The 21,509-nt window shown below is 36.1% G+C and overlaps 3 protein-coding genes across 6 annotated transcripts; 1 reads left to right on the top strand and 2 right to left on the bottom strand.

Moving 5' to 3' along the window:
• The first annotated feature begins 137 nt into the window (after positions 1 to 137).
• LOC114715978 (subtilisin-like protease SBT3.9) lies at positions 138 to 4,034 on the top strand. Its single transcript, XM_028900892.1, has 11 exons — positions 138 to 400; positions 467 to 561; positions 669 to 766; positions 868 to 1,026; positions 1,361 to 1,472; positions 1,565 to 2,093; positions 2,183 to 2,277; positions 2,384 to 2,626; positions 2,718 to 2,832; positions 2,950 to 3,136; positions 3,380 to 4,034. Exons 1-11 carry the CDS (start codon positions 305 to 307, stop codon positions 3,937 to 3,939), a joined length of 2,289 nt encoding a protein of 762 aa, XP_028756725.1. The 5' UTR covers positions 138 to 304; the 3' UTR covers positions 3,940 to 4,034.
• Positions 4,035 to 5,483: 1,449 nt separating this feature from the next.
• Positions 5,484 to 7,340, bottom strand: LOC114715992 (uncharacterized). Of its 4 annotated transcripts, XM_028900913.1 has the most exons (3): positions 7,018 to 7,340; positions 6,431 to 6,474; positions 5,484 to 6,200 (listed from the first exon to the last, which is right to left on the bottom strand). In XM_028900913.1, exon 3 carries the CDS (start codon positions 6,182 to 6,184, stop codon positions 5,753 to 5,755), a length of 432 nt encoding a protein of 143 aa, XP_028756746.1. In that variant the 5' UTR covers positions 6,185 to 6,200; positions 6,431 to 6,474; positions 7,018 to 7,340; the 3' UTR covers positions 5,484 to 5,752. The 4 variants fall into 4 exon arrangements, with proteins under 4 accessions (XP_028756746.1, XP_028756745.1, XP_028756743.1 ...); XM_028900912.1 differs by lacking the exon at positions 6,431 to 6,474 and having other exon boundaries at positions 5,484 to 6,196; positions 7,018 to 7,339; XM_028900910.1 differs by lacking the exon at positions 6,431 to 6,474 and having other exon boundaries at positions 7,018 to 7,335.
• Positions 7,341 to 9,042: 1,702 nt separating this feature from the next.
• LOC114715993 (origin of replication complex subunit 3) lies at positions 9,043 to 21,166 on the bottom strand. The gene is made up of 17 exons (XM_028900914.1): positions 20,724 to 21,166; positions 20,037 to 20,252; positions 19,678 to 19,852; positions 19,284 to 19,453; positions 19,059 to 19,189; positions 18,526 to 18,799; positions 18,312 to 18,389; positions 17,334 to 17,401; positions 17,148 to 17,238; positions 15,593 to 15,798; positions 14,963 to 15,032; positions 13,666 to 13,748; positions 12,031 to 12,120; positions 11,109 to 11,184; positions 10,642 to 10,769; positions 10,110 to 10,286; positions 9,043 to 9,407 (listed from the first exon to the last, which is right to left on the bottom strand). The coding sequence occupies exons 1-17, from the start codon at positions 20,799 to 20,801 to the stop codon at positions 9,302 to 9,304; spliced, it is 2,217 nt and encodes a 738-aa protein (XP_028756747.1). The 5' UTR covers positions 20,802 to 21,166; the 3' UTR covers positions 9,043 to 9,301.
• Positions 21,167 to 21,509: the final 343 nt, after the last annotated feature.

Here is a 21,509-nt window from a genome sequence, read left to right as displayed (position 1 = left end):
TTCCGGAGGATCACAGTGGCCTAGTTCAGTCCTAGCCCAAAACACATCTTTATTCCGTAGGGCTTTGCGGTTACTTGGCCTCCTACAAAAGCAACAGACACTCGTCCGTCTTACGCCCCAAACTCTGCCATCATAGGACTCCACGTTTTTAATCTGCGTCCTGGTTGCTTACCTTATTGATTTTTGCATTGAAAAAATGGCTTGGTCTTTTCTCCTCCCACGCTTAAATTGATTGCCAATTTCTGCTATTTGTTTCATCTTTTGTTATACATACTGGTTCTCCTTGATTTGTTCGTCTTCCAATATGTTTTGTTCTGGTTGTGCTGGAAGCCGTACTGCCATCGCTTGCCTGTTTCTTGCGGTTATTTCTGCAGAAACTAGATTTTGCTTCTCATCTAAGGTAGAATCAAATTCTAACTGCTCCGTTCTGGTTTTGGGGATGACTTAGTGTTGGACTGAATGGCAGGTTTATGTAGTTTACATGGGAAGCAAAACTAGCGAAGATCCTGATCATATTCTGAAGCAACACCATCAAATGCTCACTTCTGTTCACAGAGGGAGGTCAGAGTTTTTGCTATTTTTCCCTTTTCTGAAAAGTTTTCTATGCCCTTCTCTTGTATTTCAGATGCTTGATTTTCTACTTTTTCCTTATTGGAAACGTTGAGCAGTGTTGAGGAGGCACAAGCTTCCCATGTTTACAGCTACAGACACGGCTTCAGAGGCTTCGCAGCCAAGTTGACGGATGATCAAGCTTCCCAAATTTCTGGTAATTTCTTTTATTTCTCTTTCTTTTTACTTTTAACATATGTAATCACTCTTTAACGCTCAAAAAAAAATTGCTTCTGTAATCTACTTTAATATTGACAGATATGCCCGGAGTAGTCTCTGTTTTCCCCAATTCTAAGAGAATTCTGCACACAACTCATTCGTGGGATTTTATGGGACTTCCAGACGACGAAAACATGAAGATTTTTGGGCACTACACCAGAAACCAAGCAAATGTAATAGTTGGCTTCATTGATACGGGTAAGCAGTATTACCAGTTATGGAAAGATTCTTTATTACTTCTACGAAGCAAACTCCCTGCGCGGTAATTCATGACTGTTCCATACAGGCATTTTCATCGGCCCTCAGGCATTTCCACGCTGCATTTATTACTTTGACAGTAGAAACTGTGTCTCTTTCCCACTCTCATTTTATCAGTTGCCCCTTAAGAGCAAAGTATTTTCTTAAAAAAAATTCAACCTCAGAAGACTTGTATTGTCTCTTTTCCCTTCTGGCAAACCTTAATTGATGGTCTGGTGTTAATAAATGGGAATCACAGTTGATCTAACTTGAATCATGATCACTATTCAAACAGGAATTTGGCCAGAATCCCCAAGTTTTAAAGACCTAGACATGCCTCCAGTGCCATCCAAGTGGAAGGGACATTGTCAACCAGGAGAAGCTTTCAACGCTTCATCTTGCAACAGGTTTTTTGATTGAACATCATCTTTATCTTTTAGCTTTATTGACTTCGGTTTGTAGATGTGTTGTTTTCATTGGTCCATAATTAATGGCATAGGAAAGTGATTGGAGCTAGATACTATGCAAGTGGATTTGAAGCAGAGGAAGATTTAGAGAACAAATTTTCTTACAAATCTCCCAGGGATAGCTCTGGCCATGGCAGTCACACTGCCTCAATAGCCGTAGGACGCCACATGGCAAACATGAATTACAAGGGATTTGGAGCTGGAAATGCTAGGGGAGGAGCACCAAAGGCTAGGATTGCTGTGTACAAAACTTGCTGGGACTCAGGTTGCTATGACGCAGACTTGTTAGCTGCCTTTGATGATGCCATCCGAGATGGGGTTCACATTCTGTCTATCTCTCTCGGTCCTGAAGCTCCCCAAGGAAACTATTTCAGGGATGCCATATCTGTGGGGTCATTCCATGCCGCTAGTCATGGAGTGCTTGTGGTCGCATCAGCTGGGAATAGTGGAAATCCTGGTTCTGCTACAAATCTTGCACCATGGATGATCACTGTTGCTGCTAGCTCAACAGACAGGGATTTCACATCCGATATTAGATTAGGAAATGGGGTTAACATCAAGGTAAATCTGTTCACTTCTCATTGATGGAATTTTTTTTTTTTTTTTGGCACTGTATTTAGACCAGGACAATTACTGTGTAATTGAAACAGGGTGAGAGTCTAAGTCTCTTGGAAATGAAAGCCAACACAAGGATACTTCCCGCATCTGAAGCCTTCGCAGGATATTTCACCCCTTATCAATCCAGGTGACGCACAAGGTTGTTGAAACGTGAAAAGTGGTGTTTATATGAACATTGATGCAAAATGATGCCTTAAACATAAATTTTTTTCTGTTTCTATTTGTTTCTGTAGTTATTGTTTGGACAGTTCCCTCAATGCGTCCAAGGCAAAAGGGACTGTTCTGGTGTGTCGCCAGGCAGACAGTTCAACAAAGTCAAAACTAGTGAAGAGTAAAGTGGTGAAAGAGGCCGGAGGAGTGGGAATGATACTTATTGATGAATTAGATCTAGATGTTGCCATCCCATTTATAATTCCTTCAGCCATCGTAAGAAGGGAAACGGGAGAAAGGATTCTGTCTTATGTTAATAACACACGGTTTGTTTTACATTCAAAAGTATGGACATTTCTTTTGAGCTCTCTGAGGTCTCAGCTATTCTCTAATCTAGCTTTCTATGATTCTGAACAGTAAGCCTACGTCAAGAATTTTCAGAGCAAAGACACTGTTTGGAACTCAGCCTGCACCCCTTATGGCGACATTTTCTTCTAAAGGTCCCAGCTCTTTAACCCCAGCAATTTTGAAGGTAATATTCTCATTAACAAGAAGGGAAATAGAGAAATTTATTCGGCTCTTTGGCAAATATCATTTCATTTAATTCTTTCTTGGAAGATTTGTAAGTTTTGACTCTGCTACTGTATAGCCTGATGTCACAGCTCCGGGATTGAACATCCTTGCAGCATGGTCACCAGCTAAAAGAAGCATAATGTATAACATTCTCTCAGGAACCTCTATGTCTTGTCCTCATGTAACTGGAATTGCAGCCTTAGTTAAAGCTGTTCATCCTTCGTGGTCACCATCTGCTATCAAATCAGCCATCATGACAACCGGTATCACGTTATGGCAGCAAATAGTAGTATCTTTTTCTTGTGGTCTATATAGTATAATCTTGCCTGAGTTCCTTCTTATTCAAATTGCTACTAGACTTCTTAGACATCAAACATGATTAAATTCTCAAATAAAATGCCAAACAACTCAGAAGAACCAAGAAAAGGATCACCACGCATATTCCTATAGTGCACAAGCTTCATTACCTCCTACCAGGAAATTAATCTCAGGCATGATATGTGCAGCTACAACTCTGGATAAACAACACAAACCCATCAGAGCAGATGCTGGACGAAGAAAGGCTAATTCATTTGATTATGGATCGGGATTTGTGAACCCTGCAAGAGTTTTTGATCCTGGCCTCATCTATGATATAAAGCCAGAAGACTACATAGAGTTCCTTTGTTCACTGAAGTATGGTGCCAAGTCACTCCGGCTTGTTACTAGAGACAACAGTACATGTCATAGCCATAGAAGACGCAAAGCTGCCTCTGACCTCAACTATCCATCTATTACAGTGCCCAACCTCAAAGACAACATTTCAATATCTCGAACTGTGACTAATGTTGGAGAGGCAAGAAGTATATATAAGGCTGAAGTGTCTCCTCCTGCTGGAGTTAAAGTCACTGTTGTGCCAAACCAACTTAACTTCAGAAGAGTTGGGCAGAGCATCAAGTTCACTGTCAATTTTAAAGTGGTTTCTCCCTCAAAGGGCTATTCATTTGGCTTCTTGTCATGGAAGAACAGAAGATCACAGGTCACCAGTCCTCTGGTTGTCCGGGCTGCACGAGCGATAACAAGTTAACAATGCTTTGCTTATAAATAACAACAGTGCTTGTAAATATTTTGCATTAGCTTAGAATCTTTGTGGATAGTGATCCATATAGGCATTAGAGCAAGATTCATGCTGAAATCTTGATGCATGCCACTTTTATATAATTGGAACAGAAGACACTAGTGACAGAATATGAATGTAAACAATGATAGTTTGAAGCCCTCGCTACTAAAAGTGTAGAATATGCATGTAATTCGAATCTTACGCGTTGCAAAGCCCATTTTATGCTGCAATTTCTCATGAGTTATAATGTGTCACCATTCCTTGGGTCAATTTTGGATTTTTGTCTAGTCCATGCACACCTTGAAATTTGATAATATTTAATGGATAATTTTGTTAAAGCCTTTTGTGTGAATATGATTGCATATTTTGTTGTCGTTATCCGGATGGTGATATAAATATTATTGAACATTTGACATTTAGACTCACTAACAACATCAAAGTGAATTTTCTTTTATTAAATAATTTAAAAATTTGTGGTCTTAATCAAATAACTTAAATAAAGAATATTATAAGATGGCAATTGGTGTTAAATATACATGAAACCATCTTCTATATAAATATGTCACAGTCATATAATATTTCAATAATTACATATCTACTTAGGTATATATTTCAGAGGCAATGGTTTTAATCGCATCTTTGGTTGGTGATGATGTAATGATCAATTCTAGAGCAAAATATATTGACCTTCCTTTTATTTTTAAATAAGACTATATTTTTTAAAAAAATTTACATCTTTTACACATTATTTTAATTAATTTTAATCAATATTTTGATCTGCTAGTTGTGACTTACATATGAAATTGGAAGTAGTATGTAGTGAATACCTTTCCTTTATTTTCAAAATTTCTTTTGAGAATGAACAACACGGCTAACTCGTTTAAACTTTAGGTAAGTGCACAGATCTGCCCTTGAAATATTTTTGTTAGTTCAAGATGGAGCATTACTACCCGAGAAATCCTAAAATCCAAACAATGTTGTCCCTTCGTTAAATTTCCATCACTTTCGTAGCGGACCAGAAAAATTATTAATAAGTCGCCTAAAAAGAGATTAATACCGGTACTAGGGCCATTCCATTCCCATGCTAAAGACCGAACCAAAATACCATTTTCGATTATCAGATCATCATAGTCGGCCAAAAAAATATTATTTTGTTTTACACATTGGTTTTTTGAAGGAAAATGAAACTTATGCTTCAACGCTTGAATTGGTAGCCAATTTCTGGTATCCTTTAATCTTTGGTTTTACATACTGGTTCTTCTTCGCTTCGTCCTGTGACAATCTATATTCCAGCACACTGCTTTTCTTGGTACAAGCACACTACTTTTAACCAAAAGTTGAGGCTTAATATGTTCCTGGAAAACCCACTCCAAAGGCATTAAGAATCTATCCTGACTAAAGACAAATATGATTTGCACAAACATAATTTTTGGTACAAGCACAGCACCGTTATGCAAGTGATACTCACTCCCTCCCCACGAAAATACGAGGGAGAAAAAGCGAACGGGAGAAAAGGCATTAAGAATCTATCCTGACTAAAGACAAATATGATCAAAGTTTATCTGCGTCATAAGTGACAGAGGGGTTCAGCCTTCAAATATAAGACTTATCTGATTTGCACAAACGTAATTTTTGATACACCAAATACCAATTTCTATAGAGCTATACAGAACAGCCAAACATTGACTCCTGTTCAGGCATTTTATCATTAATAAATGGATTGCTCTATCGGAAGATGAAGGCATATGCAGAAGTTCTAGAAAAATGTAATTTGTAAACACTAGGGCTGCATCTCTGAAGGATCGACGAGGCCTTCCAACACAACGAGCTGATCCAACAGTGCAAGCTTCTCGTCTTCAAGGGTCTTTACCTCATCTTCAACCTCTTTTAGTTCTGTCCCTAATGCAAAGCTCTCATCTTCCAGCAATAGATACTTTCGCCTCAGTGCTCGGTAATCATTTCCAGCAGAAGAGGAGTCCGGCAGTGAATCTGAGTTAGAACCCTCTGGTTTCTGAAATGGGGGTGATATTTCAGTCATCAAGTTTCTCTTGGAACCCTTGTGTCCTGATCTTAGTGAAACAGGTGCCTGTACTTCTTCATTCACATTATTTCCTTGTAGCTGAAATAAAGATGCTCTCTGTGTTGAGCTCTTCTTCTTGCGTGATTTAGGGTTTAAGATTTCTTCGGGAACAGGAATCCTTGGATCTTGCATTTCTCACCGATAGTTACTACAAATTAAGAGAAAAGAGGACTATAAGAACACATAGGCTATGAAGTTACTTGAACAAAAGCACTGCATCAAAATAGGCTTTAAAGTTCACACAGACTATGCTTCGTGTTCATCACCTGCTTTGGCTTATTAATACAGAAAATGATTAAGGATGTCACGGCATGAATCATCATCCTCAACTTCTAAGATGAATTGGAACAAAAGATACTCATGGGATTGACCAAGTACAATGGAAGGATAGAGTGTTGATTACTTGATTCATATCTACAGTCCTGATGTAATTACAGGAAACCTCACCACTATAAATTAATCGTTGAATATCTCAATTCAGCTTCCAAATTTGCTCAAGTAATTGGTAATAGTTTGTAAAATTGACGGTTAAATTAGCGGAAAACAACCAAATTTACGTCACAAAAGGATCTGGGCCTCAGCGTTGCAACTCTTTCAATTCGCCAAATCAACATTTGATGGGGCATATCCGAATTACAGCACAAACTACTTAATCATGAGCAGGAGTAGATAAGCTCTTGAAAGACAGAAATATGCCGAGCCATGTTCAGAAAGAACAATCCGTCCCCATGAAAAAGTTGAAAATTAATACACACATTGAACGTCTAAATATTTGCATAGACTGAAAAATAATTTGCAAACCAGCAGCATAACAGATTGGCATAGCCGAACATCAACAAGTTGACCACTATAACTCAAACGAAAATCCGTGATCCAAACAAATGTCATAGCCGAAGAAAACTATGACCATATCATTGAAAGTTTGAATGAAAAGAGAGATAGATTTAGGCACGAGGAATCCAAACCTTGAAGGCAAGAAATTTTCCCCTCTTCTCCGTCGAGTCTCCGCAGACAGCGACGTTGCTCCACCGAATTCTCTCGCCCTGGCTTTCCCTACTCGTTCTCGCCCAAATATTGGCCCTAGCCACCGATCTTTTCTCTCACCTCCGGCACCACTGTCACCGCAGTAGCGATCACCTCGTCTCCGTCAACTCTCTCAGTCGCCGGCTACCCCAAAACCATCGACCACGCCAAGCCCCCAAGTCCTCGTTCATTCTATGCAACTGAATTCATCTCATCTCCTGAAATAAGAGACCATCACCTTTTTCTTTTTGTCCTGGAAACTTTTTCTGCATTTTCGTAAGGACTTTCTTTTCATATGCAGAACATGGTAAGTTTGGGATAATCAAACTTTTAGTGATCTAAATTAATCTCACTTATTACTTTGGTTACTAAAATTTAATTTTTATTAATTAAATTCTTGAAGTTTCATACATAGTAATTTTTTTTATTTAATTTCATTGGGCCAATAATTTTTTTCTATATTCCATGAGGAAGTTGTTGTTTTTTTAGTTAAATGGTTAGATCACACGTGTTTAGAATTATATGTCTTTGAATCATAAAGAATAATAATTGCTTCTTTTTTTTTTTTTTGCCATCACAGAAAGAATAATTGCGTGTGACTATTTTTTTGATATCAGACTTTGGAAATTTGATTGATAAAAATTAAATTTTCAAGACAATCAATAATTATGACAAACTTGGAGTGAGAGACAGAGCTTCGTTATCTTCAATTTGAGAAGTATTAAATTAATTAATTATATCTATAATCATTTAAAATCAAACCTCTAATGTTAAATAATAAAACATAGACATAGAAGTTTGAAAATGTCCTTGAAGCCGGGAAAAAATTATTATAATTTGCCAAAGTTAAATTTTGGGAAAATTGCAAAAAAGACCTTGGAATTGTAAAAACGCAGATAGGGACCCTTGACAACTTCACTTTAAGTTTTGACAGAATAATATGCCCTGAAGTTGTCAAAACCCAAAGTGAAGTTGTCAAGGTCCCTATCTGCGTTTTTGCAATTCCAAGGTCTTTTTTTGCAATTTCCCCTTAAATTTTTAAGAGTTGAAAGTTTTTTTAATATATATATTTTAAAACCACGGCTATTGTTTGTTCTGCTTCTTTAAATTACAGCCACTCATTCACAATCTCTAACTAACAAACTTCCTCTCCCATTCCTGTACCCCAAAAAAGGAAAGGAAAAAAAAAAAGTTCCTCTTCTATTCAGGAATTGTCACCACTTATTGGACGCATCTTCCTCTATACAAAATAAAATTTAGATATTAAGACATTAAAAAGCAAGGCACTAGAAGCTTCAAACCCTCATGCATCGTTCTTTCTAATATGTATTAAGGTATATCAACGTCCCGAAATATTTTTTTTGAGATGTATCGAGCACTTTAAAATATTTTATGATACATCTAGTATTCTAAAATATTTTTTTAAGTGCATTTAGCACTGTAAAATATATTTTTATGCATCCAATATCTTCAAATACTTTTTTTAGGTGGGTCTAACATTCAAAAATATTTTTTAATACATCCAACGTCATTATAAAAAAACATTTTAGGATGATAAAGGTATCAAAAAAATTACTTCACAGTACTACAGTACTAGATACACTACAAAATACGTTGAGATGTTAAATGCACTTTAACCCTTCTAATATGACCATTCAAATACAGCCCTATTAGGCAGATGTAATAGATCACTTATATTACAATTATTTTTTAGTAAATATTATTAGAAATAAACCACTTATTATAACATTTTTTTCCCAAATATTCTAGAATCAAACAAGGAAAATTGTGAAAAAGTTCCCATCAAAAATTTAATTGGCAAAAGAGACATAAATTACTTATTGCAGGTACTTGACTACTTCATGTGTGGAAAATTTTATCAGATCCTCTAATCAACAAAATTTTCAACAGCGACTTTTCCCCCAAGTTTTCAAAACAAATTTTTATTTCAATAAGTTATTTGTCAATAATTATAGTTACTACTCAGTTGAACTACTCCACAGAACTATAAAATATAAAAATAATGAATCGAGTACAAGAGACTAATGAAAGGTACACTACACATTTGGTGCCACAGATTATTCTGCCTATAAAGTTCATCTGATTAGGTGTAGCAGAAAACCTAATCAACATTAAAACCTATTTAACTCCTTAATTCAATAACATATAACTGAAGTAGAAAGAACACAAAAAGATGAGTTTTGAGCAACAATTAATGCCCTCTTCTCAAAATCCGAAGGCTACTCTCTGTACACAATCAGGGCGTCTCTTGCTAGGCATTCTTAGTAAGCCAATGATCTGCAACTCTGTAACTGCATTGCAAAAACGTGCTCTGGCGAAATCAAGATTAAGGATCTCAATGGATGTAAATGAAATGCAATGGCAATACAGCAACAGGGAAGAGGGAGCAGCAAAATATGCATATACCATTTATAATAGGCAAAGAGAAATTAACCTACTTACCATTTTAAATTGAAGATCATGATATGAGTTCGTGTAAATATAAACTACTGAATCACAATTACGCAGGATGGCATCAAAGCTTTTTTTTTTTTTTTTTAAATTGGTCAACAAAGCATATTGGTTCTATACTAAGGGCTTGAAGGTAGGAGATCAGGCAACAGAGCATGTCAGTATAACGAGAATAATTATTTTTGTCCTATTTTTTGGCCACTAGAAAGGTATTAGCTGGGGAACAACCTTTTTTTTTTTTGGGGGGGGGGGGGGGGGACTGCAGAACAAGATATGACCCCTGCAACTTCAGAAGGGAAATCATGAATTATTTCATTCTACAATTCTTGAAAAACTATTGGCTTTTTGAGGAGGCAGATCGAACCAAGATTTCTGAATTCCAATATTGATGCAACTTCGGAGAAGGAAAAGTGAGCATAGCTAATGGAAAGGAGGTTCACCACTGTAAATAGTGGATTGACTGGCTAAGATTGATTAGAAACCATCTGGGGATAATAGAAAGCTAACATAATTTTACAAGCAATGTAATTTTTCAGCAAAAGAAAAAAAATCTAAAGGATACTGAATTGACGCTTCACTTGGATCACTAGATTCATTTGTATCTTTTCTCTTCCTTTTATGTGGGGATTGCTTCAACTTTTGTTTGCGCTTATTCTTGTGGTCAAGAATAATTGTTTGAAAGGACTTGAACCAGTCATGAAGATTGATTACATCACCATGCTCCTCAGCCAGGGAATACCTGATTAAAACAATGAACATCAGTTTTAACCTTCAAGTCAAAAATTCACGGCCAAATGCAAGAAAACTTTTCCACAGCTCCCTTGACGTTACAGTCTAAAGATATATGTATGTGCATACGTATGTACATATCCAAGACAATTGAGAATACTTTTGAACTATTTATAGAGCCCCAGGTATAATTATCTAAGATAAGAATCTAATCTAAATCTAATAAACCCTAAAAGATAAGACGATAACTAAATCCTAAAGAGGATAAGATAGATAGGATAAGACAATACTGAAACTATTAAAAGAGGAATCATGTCAAGCAATTATAATAATTGTCAAGAAAGAACTTATCTGGATATACTTACATAATTGAGGAATCATGCATGGACGGCAATAGTGCAGAGCTACTCTTTTTGCAGCAGCTGCACCGTAAAATCTTGTTGGCGTCCAAAAGATCAACTTGAATTCTGCTTCTTGGATCTCCAGTCAAAGCCTATGACAATAAAGAATATATTATAAAGCAAGCGTTGAGAAGTTTAAATGTAGGAGGCACGTTGAATGAAATAGAAATGGGTCCATTCGTTGTGATTTAAATATTGAAGAATGACTGTAATTTGGGCAGGAATGAAAAGAAGCAAAAGATAAGCAGATGATATTAAATCCTCAACAATGCCCTTTCAACATTCAACAGATGCATCATGAAACAAATTAGATGCAGCAGTGTCATAAACTCTAGCTAGTTCATATGATAGTCATGGTCAAGCATCCTGGAAGTGTTAAATAGTAATACTGAGGTTCATATACTGGCATAAGAAATCTGTGGAGGCCTTACCAGTTGTAGCTTCTCAACCTCATTAAAACAGGCAATTTCATGGAAAGGCATGCATGAAATGGGCCTCATATAATTCCTGTTTCATAGAAAAGGCTAGCCAGTGAAAGATAGTTTGAACGACAGAGGCAAATTCTGTTTTTCTTTGAACTCCATGACATTCAGCAAAGGTAAGCAAAATAATCAAGTTATTGACAGTAGTGTTACGAGCGAATAAAATAAACAAGCTAAATGATGTTTCTAAGAGCAAGCGTAATATGTTATGTTAGGTCAAATAACACAATTATAATAGAATGCAATAACATTTTGAGATGCATAAACTCTACCAATGGACCAGAATTCCTAATATAAACCATGTAACACAAAGCACATAAAAAAAATCCAAATGCAACTTTGACAGATCAAGTCAACACTGCCATTACTGACAGAGAAACAACTTCATTCATGTAAAAAGCATTCAACTTAAAGTTATCTGATCGTATCTGAATTTTGAACATATCCATGCCAATTATACAGTTATAGTTTCAGTTCTTCAGGCATCTCTAAGTTGGATTAGAGAAAGAAACTTTGAAATTTACCCAGAATATTACATTCAAGGAACTTCAGTACCTATGGATGAAATAGGTGATGTGACATCAAATGTTTCCTCCCTTAATTTAAAAAAAAAAAAATTGATTTCTCTATGACTTTTTGATAATTTCTTCAGGATAGAGAAAAAGAAGTGATGTAGAAATATGCATGGTATGAGGGGAAATGATTAGGCTATTTTACTCTTCCATTCACTTAATCAAAACACAGCCTTCATGGGCTACAAGTGTCCTTCACGTCTTTCCACTATTCAAATGTCATAGACAGAAACCGATCAAATCAAATTTATACTAATTATATATAAATAATGACAACAGTTATGATAAAAAAATTTTACCAGACCAAGTCATTCATGAATGCGATAACTTGTGAATTTAAGATTCTTGAGTCCTTTTCACTGTTTAATGAAATCCTGGTCGCATGTTTCCTGAAAATAAACAGCATTAATTATAAATACAAAATGAAGTTATCCTTGAACATTGATCGCAGTTGAAAAGACATGTCAAGGACAAACCTCATTGAAATTTTAAGAAAAACAAGAATCAAGAACATTGTATCAGCATACACGAGTTTTAAGCAGAGATTAATGGTAGCATTTTGATTTGACCCAATTCATAAAAATCTCTTATTATTTGTCCCACACGTCTTCCCTCCTCAGCCTTAAGAGCCCTGATTCCTCCACTTTCCTTCACTGTCCTCCCTCCTCTTGACTTGTCTTGCAAGCACATGTCCTCAAAAGGTATCCATCTTGCCTCCAGAGCTGTAGAAGAGACTAGTATTTTCCACATTATGGCTATTGCTCTCACGTTGAAGCATGTAATATAATTTTCATGATTTGAGTGTATTTATTAAGTAAAATTCTATTGTTTCTTTTCCGTAATTATTGAGTACCATTGGAACTACTTCAAATAGTGACTACATTACATAGGAGTGTATAGAGAGGAAAGATATTAAGTACAAGGTGGAAACAACAAGCCATGCGGTATCATATGTTCTTATATAATAATCATTTTCAAGAGTATTTTTCATCTACTTCACTCAATAATATATATGAATGTCATGATTTCAAATAATTCTTCAAATTGTGACGTATCATATTTGGGAATATTTTATATATATATATATATTGGAAATCTGGGAGTTATTATGCGGTGATCTTGTTCAGATTAGTTGCCTTAACTGGCTATGTATTTTATTTTTAAGAGTCAGCTCCTTGAATTTTTGTTTAACTTCCTCCACCTGAAAGGAGTGACCGAAAATTTTGATGGGTAGGAAGGCCAGAGCAATGCGGTTACGTATGTCTTGGCGTATACACTCTATGAATCACAACATAGGAGAGAACATCCTCTAAACAGCTCAAGAACTGGTAGGTACTTGCCAAAAGGTTATGTAACGTCTTCTTTCGTAACTTAACCGTCAAACTTGGTATGGAAAATGTGCAATCATCAGCTTCAGAGTGTTATAAATCATAAAATTATGGTGGACCCTCAGAACTAGGCATGTGTTTAAGAAATTAACCAATTTCTAATTTTTAGGGGACTCTAATTTATTTTATTTCCTAGTAGTGTCTCCCTGATAGTATAAATATCCATGTAACTTGACTCTCCAATGTAATGAGAAATTCAGCAATTTTGTCAAGCTGTACAGCACATTGACCCATTCTAGCAAATTCAGCTGAATTGATTGCTTAAACCAAGTCTCAAAACACTGTTAATGATTAAAAAATATATACTCCTCCGGTCCTAAATCTAAGACCCTTATACTAGTGTATATAAGAGTCTTACATTTAGGACCGGAGGAGTATAAATATATATATCATTGAATGTAATTTAAAGTAATAAGGAAATAATCTCTAAGGCAGAGGAATCATCCTCTAACGCCAATAGAACAAAACAGACAGTACAGAGAACAACCTCTGCCATTAAACTCCAAAATGGGCATAATATAAAGAAAGGGCATATTATAATATTACTTGGAAATGTCAGAACTCTTGGTTGGCCTTTTTCCATCTTCACATCTTAGTGAAGATTGCAACGTTTTTAATTTGTCATGAATCTGAAATAAACCATAACATAATTCAACCAGTCACTTCATCAACCAAAAATTAAATATACATATATCTGGGTGTGTGTTGTGTATGTGTGTCTGTGTAAACAAAAGTCAACATTTCTGAGAAAAATTAAAAAAAAATGAATTGATAAAATGAAACAATACAGAGAGAAGATTGTTAAAGCTGATCTTTCAAAGAGAAAATGGTAAAATTTAATCATGTTCACTAGCTCCTACTTCATGAGAAAAGTTGTACAGCTTCTACACTAAAGGTACTGTAGCCCTTGATCCTTTTATTTAATCTATGGGAAACAAAAGAATTTAACTGTGATACCAGCTTCCAAGGTATAATGACTACCATGATGGAAAGGCAGGAGGAAAGGAAATTGCAGAAAAAGGAAAATAAATCCTTGTACAATGTTAGTATCTATCTCTTTTTATCACTTTTTAAGTAGCAAAACGTACTCAAATTCTACACTAGAGCAAGCCACACAGGTTTCTTTCGCTTCCAATACAGCAAGTTTCCACCAACAAAAGCACAATAGCTAGGTAAAAACCATCAGTTTACTGAAGACCCAGCCTATCTGGTATTGGTAAATTAGCCATGACGTGGCCATGGTTGTATGTAGCAAACCATGCCAAGGTGCACCCAATAGATGCATTATTTATCAAACAATCTATTTCAGAGGGAGTTGCAATATATCAGTTTATGTTGATAACATGATAGCGAATGGGAATGTTTCAAATGAGATAAGAGCTCCAAAAATATCTGGTAAATGAATTTCGCATGTAAGACCTTGGGACATTAAAATACTATTTGGGAATTGAAGTTGTTAGATTTAAAGAAAAGACTTGCATCTCTAAACAAGAGTATACACAAGATTTGTTGGAAAAAAACCAACAAACGTGGTTGAAAATTATTTAAAAACACCTACCAAGGCAAGCCATAAACTGGGAAAGGCTACTGAAGGAGAATCAGTAAATAAGGGCATGCATCAAAATTGGTTGGGAATTGCCTGAACCCATACAATATAAGCCTATCACTTCACATTTTCCAATACCCTTTCTCTCTTTTTTTCCCTTCAGTATCAATGATTTTAGAAAAAATGAAAAATTTATGACCTTATGGCCCAAAAAAACAATCGAAAGCTTTGACTACTAAAGCAACTTTCATTCTTTGAAAATTATGAGCATCAAATCATAATCACAAGTAAACATACCTCAGCAACACCTGCAGTGCATTTTTCCCAGCTCCTAATCAACTGAAATAGCATTGCAGGAGGTAGATCCCTGATCCAATTTGCAATCAAAGTTTTGAGATGTTTAGTAGCTTGTGAAATGTCCAAATGAACAATTTTGCTGTTAGCATAATTCTTCCATAGGAAACATAAATGGTTCGATTCAATTTAAAAAATGTTTCCAGAGACATGAGCTAAAGCAAAGAAGTATTTGATTTTACTTTACATGGTTAACTTGACTATTCATGATATAATCTTTGTTCGTGATCTACAATAGGCATTCTGCTTTCTTATTTTGGAGAGATTTAGCTTGTTTCTTTTCCTATTTAATTCAGTCTTCAAATAATACGCAGTACAAACCAATCCTAGGATTTTCTATAATAGAAGGAAACTATAATATCTAGATGCCATTTCTAGAGGCAAAAGACAAATTATAATTACAGAATTTCAGAAACCACCTTCACCATCTCTATCCCTACGCTCTAATTTCTCTTTTCAATCCTATTCATTTTTGTTCCACCTATCCCCCCTCCTTTATTGCATCAACTAGCCCCAAGAGAACCTATTTGGCAAAATTAAGATTTTCTTTCAAGAAAAAGACATGATAACCACCTCAGTTTGCGAAGTATCTGGGAAATACATCCTCCCCTTTGAATAATAGAACACTGTTGGTAGGAATTGGATGAGGACAAGCCACAATCATTTTCATCTGCGACGTGACAATCAGAAGCCCTTGGTGGGAACAGATCTGGATTGAGCACTTCACAAAACACATCCAGCAGTCGAATTCTATTATATTTTCCGGCTTCATGCAGGCACTGAACAAAATATATATCATAAACATCAAATTATTAGCCTCAGCTGATTATCAAAATTTGCGAGGAAAGCAGGTTATGATAACCTCATGATGAAGATCACAAAAATGCCAAATACTATCCAGTTTTAACCTTCACTTCAACTCCATTTGCCAATTGAATATATAGTTATTACATTTCATCTATGGTGAAATTAATCTAGATATAAGATGTTCCCAGCATAAGACGCATCAAACTAAATATGATAAAGTATGCTATAAAATATATGTTACACAAAAGATGCAAAAGATGCTATAAATATAATTATTGAATAATACCATATCTCTTTCCAAATAAATATATTATATAAATATCAGATATAGGACATCAAGTGCTACTAGTTGTCTTTGTTGGAGGCTTAACAAGCAGCGTCATCCAGCAATAACTGCACTTCGAGATAAAAATGCAAGAATTTGAATAGCATGTTGACAGGGGGTTACCTTCAAAGAGGAATAAAAAAATTAAAAAATTCAGAGTTCTCATCAAAAAAAAGAATGCAGCACTCATTTGCAGGTGGCATGAGTCCCATTTTAATTTTATTTTTTATTTCTATAATCAGAGGGAGGAGTTTTCATCATCCTGTTAGTTATTTCTCCCTCTCCCTCCTCCCTCTTCTCCCTTTATTTCTCTCTTCATCTTCTCCATTCTTCTCTTACCCCCTTTTCTTATTATTTTGCTACTGATCCTACTGTGGAAGATCAGAGTTATTAGACTTCAATGCTATTTATCTTGTAAACAGTCAAATATCATAGGATACAATTCTGATTTTTATATCCCCGATTTCTTACTTGTAATTACTCCCTAAATCTGTATATATTGCACGCTTTACCCTCTAGTGAAATGAGATTCAGTATTTCTGCAACTTTGCTTCACCTACATCAAGGTCGTTGATGTTTTTGACGACTAGGGTTAAGTTAATCTATATGTCTCGATGCTTTGTTAAATCAATGACTATTCGGGGGGAAATCTTTTTCTAGCTAGTCATACAATCAATTTTACATGATAGTAGTCTAAGGAAAAAGGAATGGGGAGACATCTATCATGTACCTTTCCTTCGCCATAGAGGTGGGAAAACTTGACTAGAGACAACACAAAGATACAATTGTCTATAATGGATCGTCCACCAATTATTCAAAAGAGGGTGGTTATGCAAAATCAAATTTGACAGGAGACACAATTATTATTATCTATAATATATAAGCGGTGAAAGTCAGAGAACCTCAAAACTTCAGGGTTCAAAAAACGAAGTTGCAGTGCTTGGAAATAATTTACCAATGAAAGTGGAAAGTACACACATAATTTTAAAATCCTACCAGGACCGCAGTGCTCCAAAGCTTCTTCGCTCTAACCAAAGTTGACAGGCCCTGAGCTAAATTTCTCCCAGTCTCATCAGCCATTTGATTCCTAGCATTTAATTGTAACAAGGAGATAAACTTACCATCATTTAAGCAAATTCAAATCTAGGAAAGTAAAAAGTGAATATTTGAAAACTGCGGCACCTTGCACATGATGGAAGTCCATGCACATACTTCAACACTGTATCAGATGATAACGCAGATTTTCCATCCTAAGAACCCAATTACCAAAACCATTAAAGACATGGGAAGAAAAACCAATTAAGATGCTCAAGTTATCAACAAAGTGAACAACAATAGAAGGAAAGGATCTGATCCGGAAAAAGTTGCAATACAAAATGGAAGCAATTGTCCACAAGAATTGTCACAGTTTTTTTTTTCTTTTTTGGCCAAAAAAGACTTGTCACAGTTGAAAAATCATTTTGTTCCACAAAAAATGACACGTGCTTCTGCATACATGACCATTAGCTGTAGTAGAAACTGCAGCCAATATGAACTCTTGGTTTGCCAAGGCTATACCTGCAGTTATTAGCTTCCCCTTTACTTAAAATTGTACGGATAATTTTCAAGAAAAAAAAATAATCGGCCCATACTTGAATAACATATACTAGTTCAGAGCTTGACCCGTTAAGTTTTCCCACAAACAGACCAAGCTTAGATATTTTCTAATCTAGACATCATAAGATTTCATTAAAATGAAATTTTCTATCTCTCAGCCTTAGACACAAGCCAAACTACTAGACAATTGTAGTTAATTTGTCTCCGTAAGAAGGAAAAAAAATATTAAAATCGAATGCTTTTGCCATGACCAGAGAATTCTACATGTTCAACATGCCAATTGACAAAACAGCCAGCAAGTTGAAGCGTGGACATCTGCACCAGCTAGCCACTCCATATACTGAAATGTCAGACGTAACAAATAGGGCCAAAATAACTGTAGATACTTGGTCAAAAAGGCCTCTCATAACATGATCAATATATGACTTGACCAAAGAGTTTAACCTTTCATGTAATAGGTAAGGATGACTTTTCATATCTCCAACAAATATGACTATGATTACCTTCATAATTGAAATAGAAAAGCAAAGGCAATTGCATCATTACAGGATTAAAATATCCTACTTCCTGGTCTTCTTCAGCGAGTGCTTGGCTAAGTATGATACTTAGAGGCTCCACAGAGAAATGTAACATGCAAGCTATCTGGAAAGATATATGCACAAAAAATGACAAGCAAAAGAGAAAGTCATATCCCCTAGTATTGATGACGTACAGAGTAAAACATCGCAAAAATAAAAAAAGCCCCCAAGAAACCACTAACCCAAATCATAAGACCTACCTTCAAACCTCGGATAAAAGATGTTAATGTCCCATCCTTGTTTAAGAAGTTGTTTCTAAGAAATAGAACCACTTTGTAACCAATACCGAATATAGCGCAATGCTTCACAAGAACAGCCTTGATAATTGAATCCATTCTGTCAGCTGGTGATCCAAGCATAAATTTAGCGGGGCACAAATGGTGAAGAACATGTGATGGAAGAATGTTTTTTAGGGAATCCACTGTGGTCGCAACTCCAAATATCAAGATCACTGGCAGCCTGTTTACCCATTCACTGGTAGAAACAGAGGAAGAAAATGAAGGTTGCTATAAAATCATCCAAGTGAAAGGCGCCATTGTATAAAAATATTCAGTTACTAGATTCAAGAATTCATATACAAGAGACACAAATACACAATGAGGCCCCAAACCACAGTTAAGATAAGCAAAAGGCTGGCTGAATTAAGTATTCAATATGCCTATATGCACTCACATATTAAAAAATACATGGATATATATTTATAGATCAATACCCAGAAGATGCTTAAACATACCTTAACATGGGGATAAAATCAGATAAGACCGTCCGAGAGCATCTTTCCACATCATTAATGATAAGAACCAGGGGCTTATTGTGGTTTCCCTGTTCTCTATACCATGATGCTAAGTTTGATATGTCAGCTGACTGCCAAAAGATAGCATATTATAAGGAGGAAAAAGTGATAGGCACAATAAATGTAGATAGAATCAATCAAACATGAGAATGTAGAAGCACCTACATCCATAGTGGCGTGCATAAACTCTCGCAACAAAGCTTTTAGGCAACCAACAATCCCATTTTTCACAGAAAAGTCTAAGGATGATAGCATACCAACATGGCAACCTTGCAATTCCAAGAAGTGGCTAAGCTCTTCAAACGTTAAAATGTCATCAACAAACTCCATGTTTTCTGCCACCCATCATTCAGCCAAAAGCTTATCAGAAGTCTATTTAAAAAGATAAATGATGCTACCATCGTTTAACTTGTATGATAAACAAAAGCAACCAATATAAATTGCATCTTACAGAATTGATAGATGTCTGTTTCAATTATAATGATGTCAGCAATCAAAGCAGTACAAGGCGCAAAAACATCAAATAACCAGATCTGAGAAAGTTGGTGTAACAGCTTACTGGTTATCACCAACCCAGTGAATAGCTGTCTAGGAGTACTTTCGTTCAGAACAGGAAAAGATCCAACTGAGTTGGCAAAGCTAGGTTCTCTAGTTGATCTAGTAGCATTGAAGCATGCCAGAACCCATTGTCGTATTTCATTAAAAACACTAGCATTGGTATCTCTCAAAACATCCTGCAATGAAAATAATATGACTCTTCAATATCTCCTTATTCAAGGATTTGAGAATAAAAAGAAAAAGGCCTTATATTGGTGATGCCCACATTAATTGACAGCATCTATTACTTGAGCACTACATGAACTGAAAAGGCAATAATTTACAAGAGAAAGCAAAAATAAGAAAAGATAAACAAAGGACCTTGATAGTAGACTCAATTTTTGACCAGACAGAGCAAAATGCTTCAAATTGCAACTGCTGAAGATGATGGCCATCATGCTCTTCCGCAATACTCCCTTCAAGTTTCTTAGGGCTTTGCAGCGATGAAGGTGCGTCTTTTCTTCTTCTCTTTTTTCCCTGTCCCGCTGATTTTCTATCTTTTCCTCGAGATGAAGCTTTGTGAAGAACATAGAACGGCTGTAGATAGAACTCAAATGAGAAGCGCAACTCAGGCCAAAAAAAAAAAAATGAGAAGCGCATCAGCACTCTTCCGGCAGTAGATTGGGATGTCAAACCAAACGAAAAATAATACTTGCTTCCACATATGACATTTGTTCATTTTCAATCCTCCCCATTCCAGTAAAATGTAATTGAAATAAGAATAGGTCTCACTCATCTAATGATATGCATATCGATTCAAGACCGCAAAATACTCCCAGTTGCAATTGAAGCACAGGCTAGTAGCAAGGAAAATATTGGATTCAGTAAAAGTTCTTTTTAACAAAAAGCAATGCTTCAATTTTGGGAAATGTTAAGGGATATTCTGTCTCCAATTTCTCATAATAGATTTCATCATCATATCAAAAAGTGAGTCGAACCCAGCTCTACTTACGTGGGCTTTCTCTCGTAACAGCAGGTAGGAGGAAAAGAGAGAATGAGAAAACTCACCTGAATGTTGGTTTCCATGTTTTGGGGTGCCATTGACGAGGGGAGTGAATCAGCATCGATTGGAGACGAGGGAGCCATTTTCGTTGACTAAATCTTGTCAACAGGTCATGCAGGACCCGCCTAAGAGCTCACAATCATGTAACCAAATCCGACGCCTCTCAAGATTGAGATAGAGTAAGTGGGAAAACTTGTGACCCTCTTCGTGGCAACATAAAACCTTTAGATATTGAAGAAAGCTTTGATCTTTCGGTTATCTGAGATCTCGGCTTCTTCTATTTCGTCAGAATATTAGAGTTCTATCTTCAACGTCAGTAAAAATCATTAAAATGGCCTGAGGAGAAAGCTAGCGCATGGCGAGCCCCAGAATAACCTGAACGATTTGCCTGAATCATCACATTAAGTTTAACACCACCGAAGTATAAAGTACTTCACGGTATTAGTAATCCTCCAGCAGAATCCTTCAGCTCGGTTAACACTAATGTTCGGGCTATTGTACGAAAGCAGAGGGAGGGGTTTCAAGCAAGAGAATACGAGGAGAGGGAAGGTGAAAGGATCGGCAGGCGAGTGGGAGCAAGCGGGAGGAAAAGGAGGGAAAATCGGGGGCTTTAATTAAGAACAATTTGTCACCGTTCCTCATGCTTCAACGGAGGGCGGCGATTAAACAATGCAACACGTAATCTATACCGTCATCTTCCCCAGGAATCAACGGATTGGGTTATCCTAGTTTTAGTGAAATGCCGTCGTTTCATTGCCCAGGAGAGACGCTGTGGAAAACAGCCTAAAAGA

Source organism: Neltuma alba, unplaced genomic scaffold, assembly GCF_004799145.2.
Source record: "Neltuma alba isolate B1F8T4 unplaced genomic scaffold, ASM479914v2 tig00011639_pilon, whole genome shotgun sequence".
NCBI classification, from domain to species: Eukaryota; Viridiplantae; Streptophyta; class Magnoliopsida; order Fabales; family Fabaceae; genus Neltuma; species Neltuma alba.
Note: the sequence above shows the minus strand (reverse complement) of the source record. Positions and strands in the feature narration are given on the sequence as shown.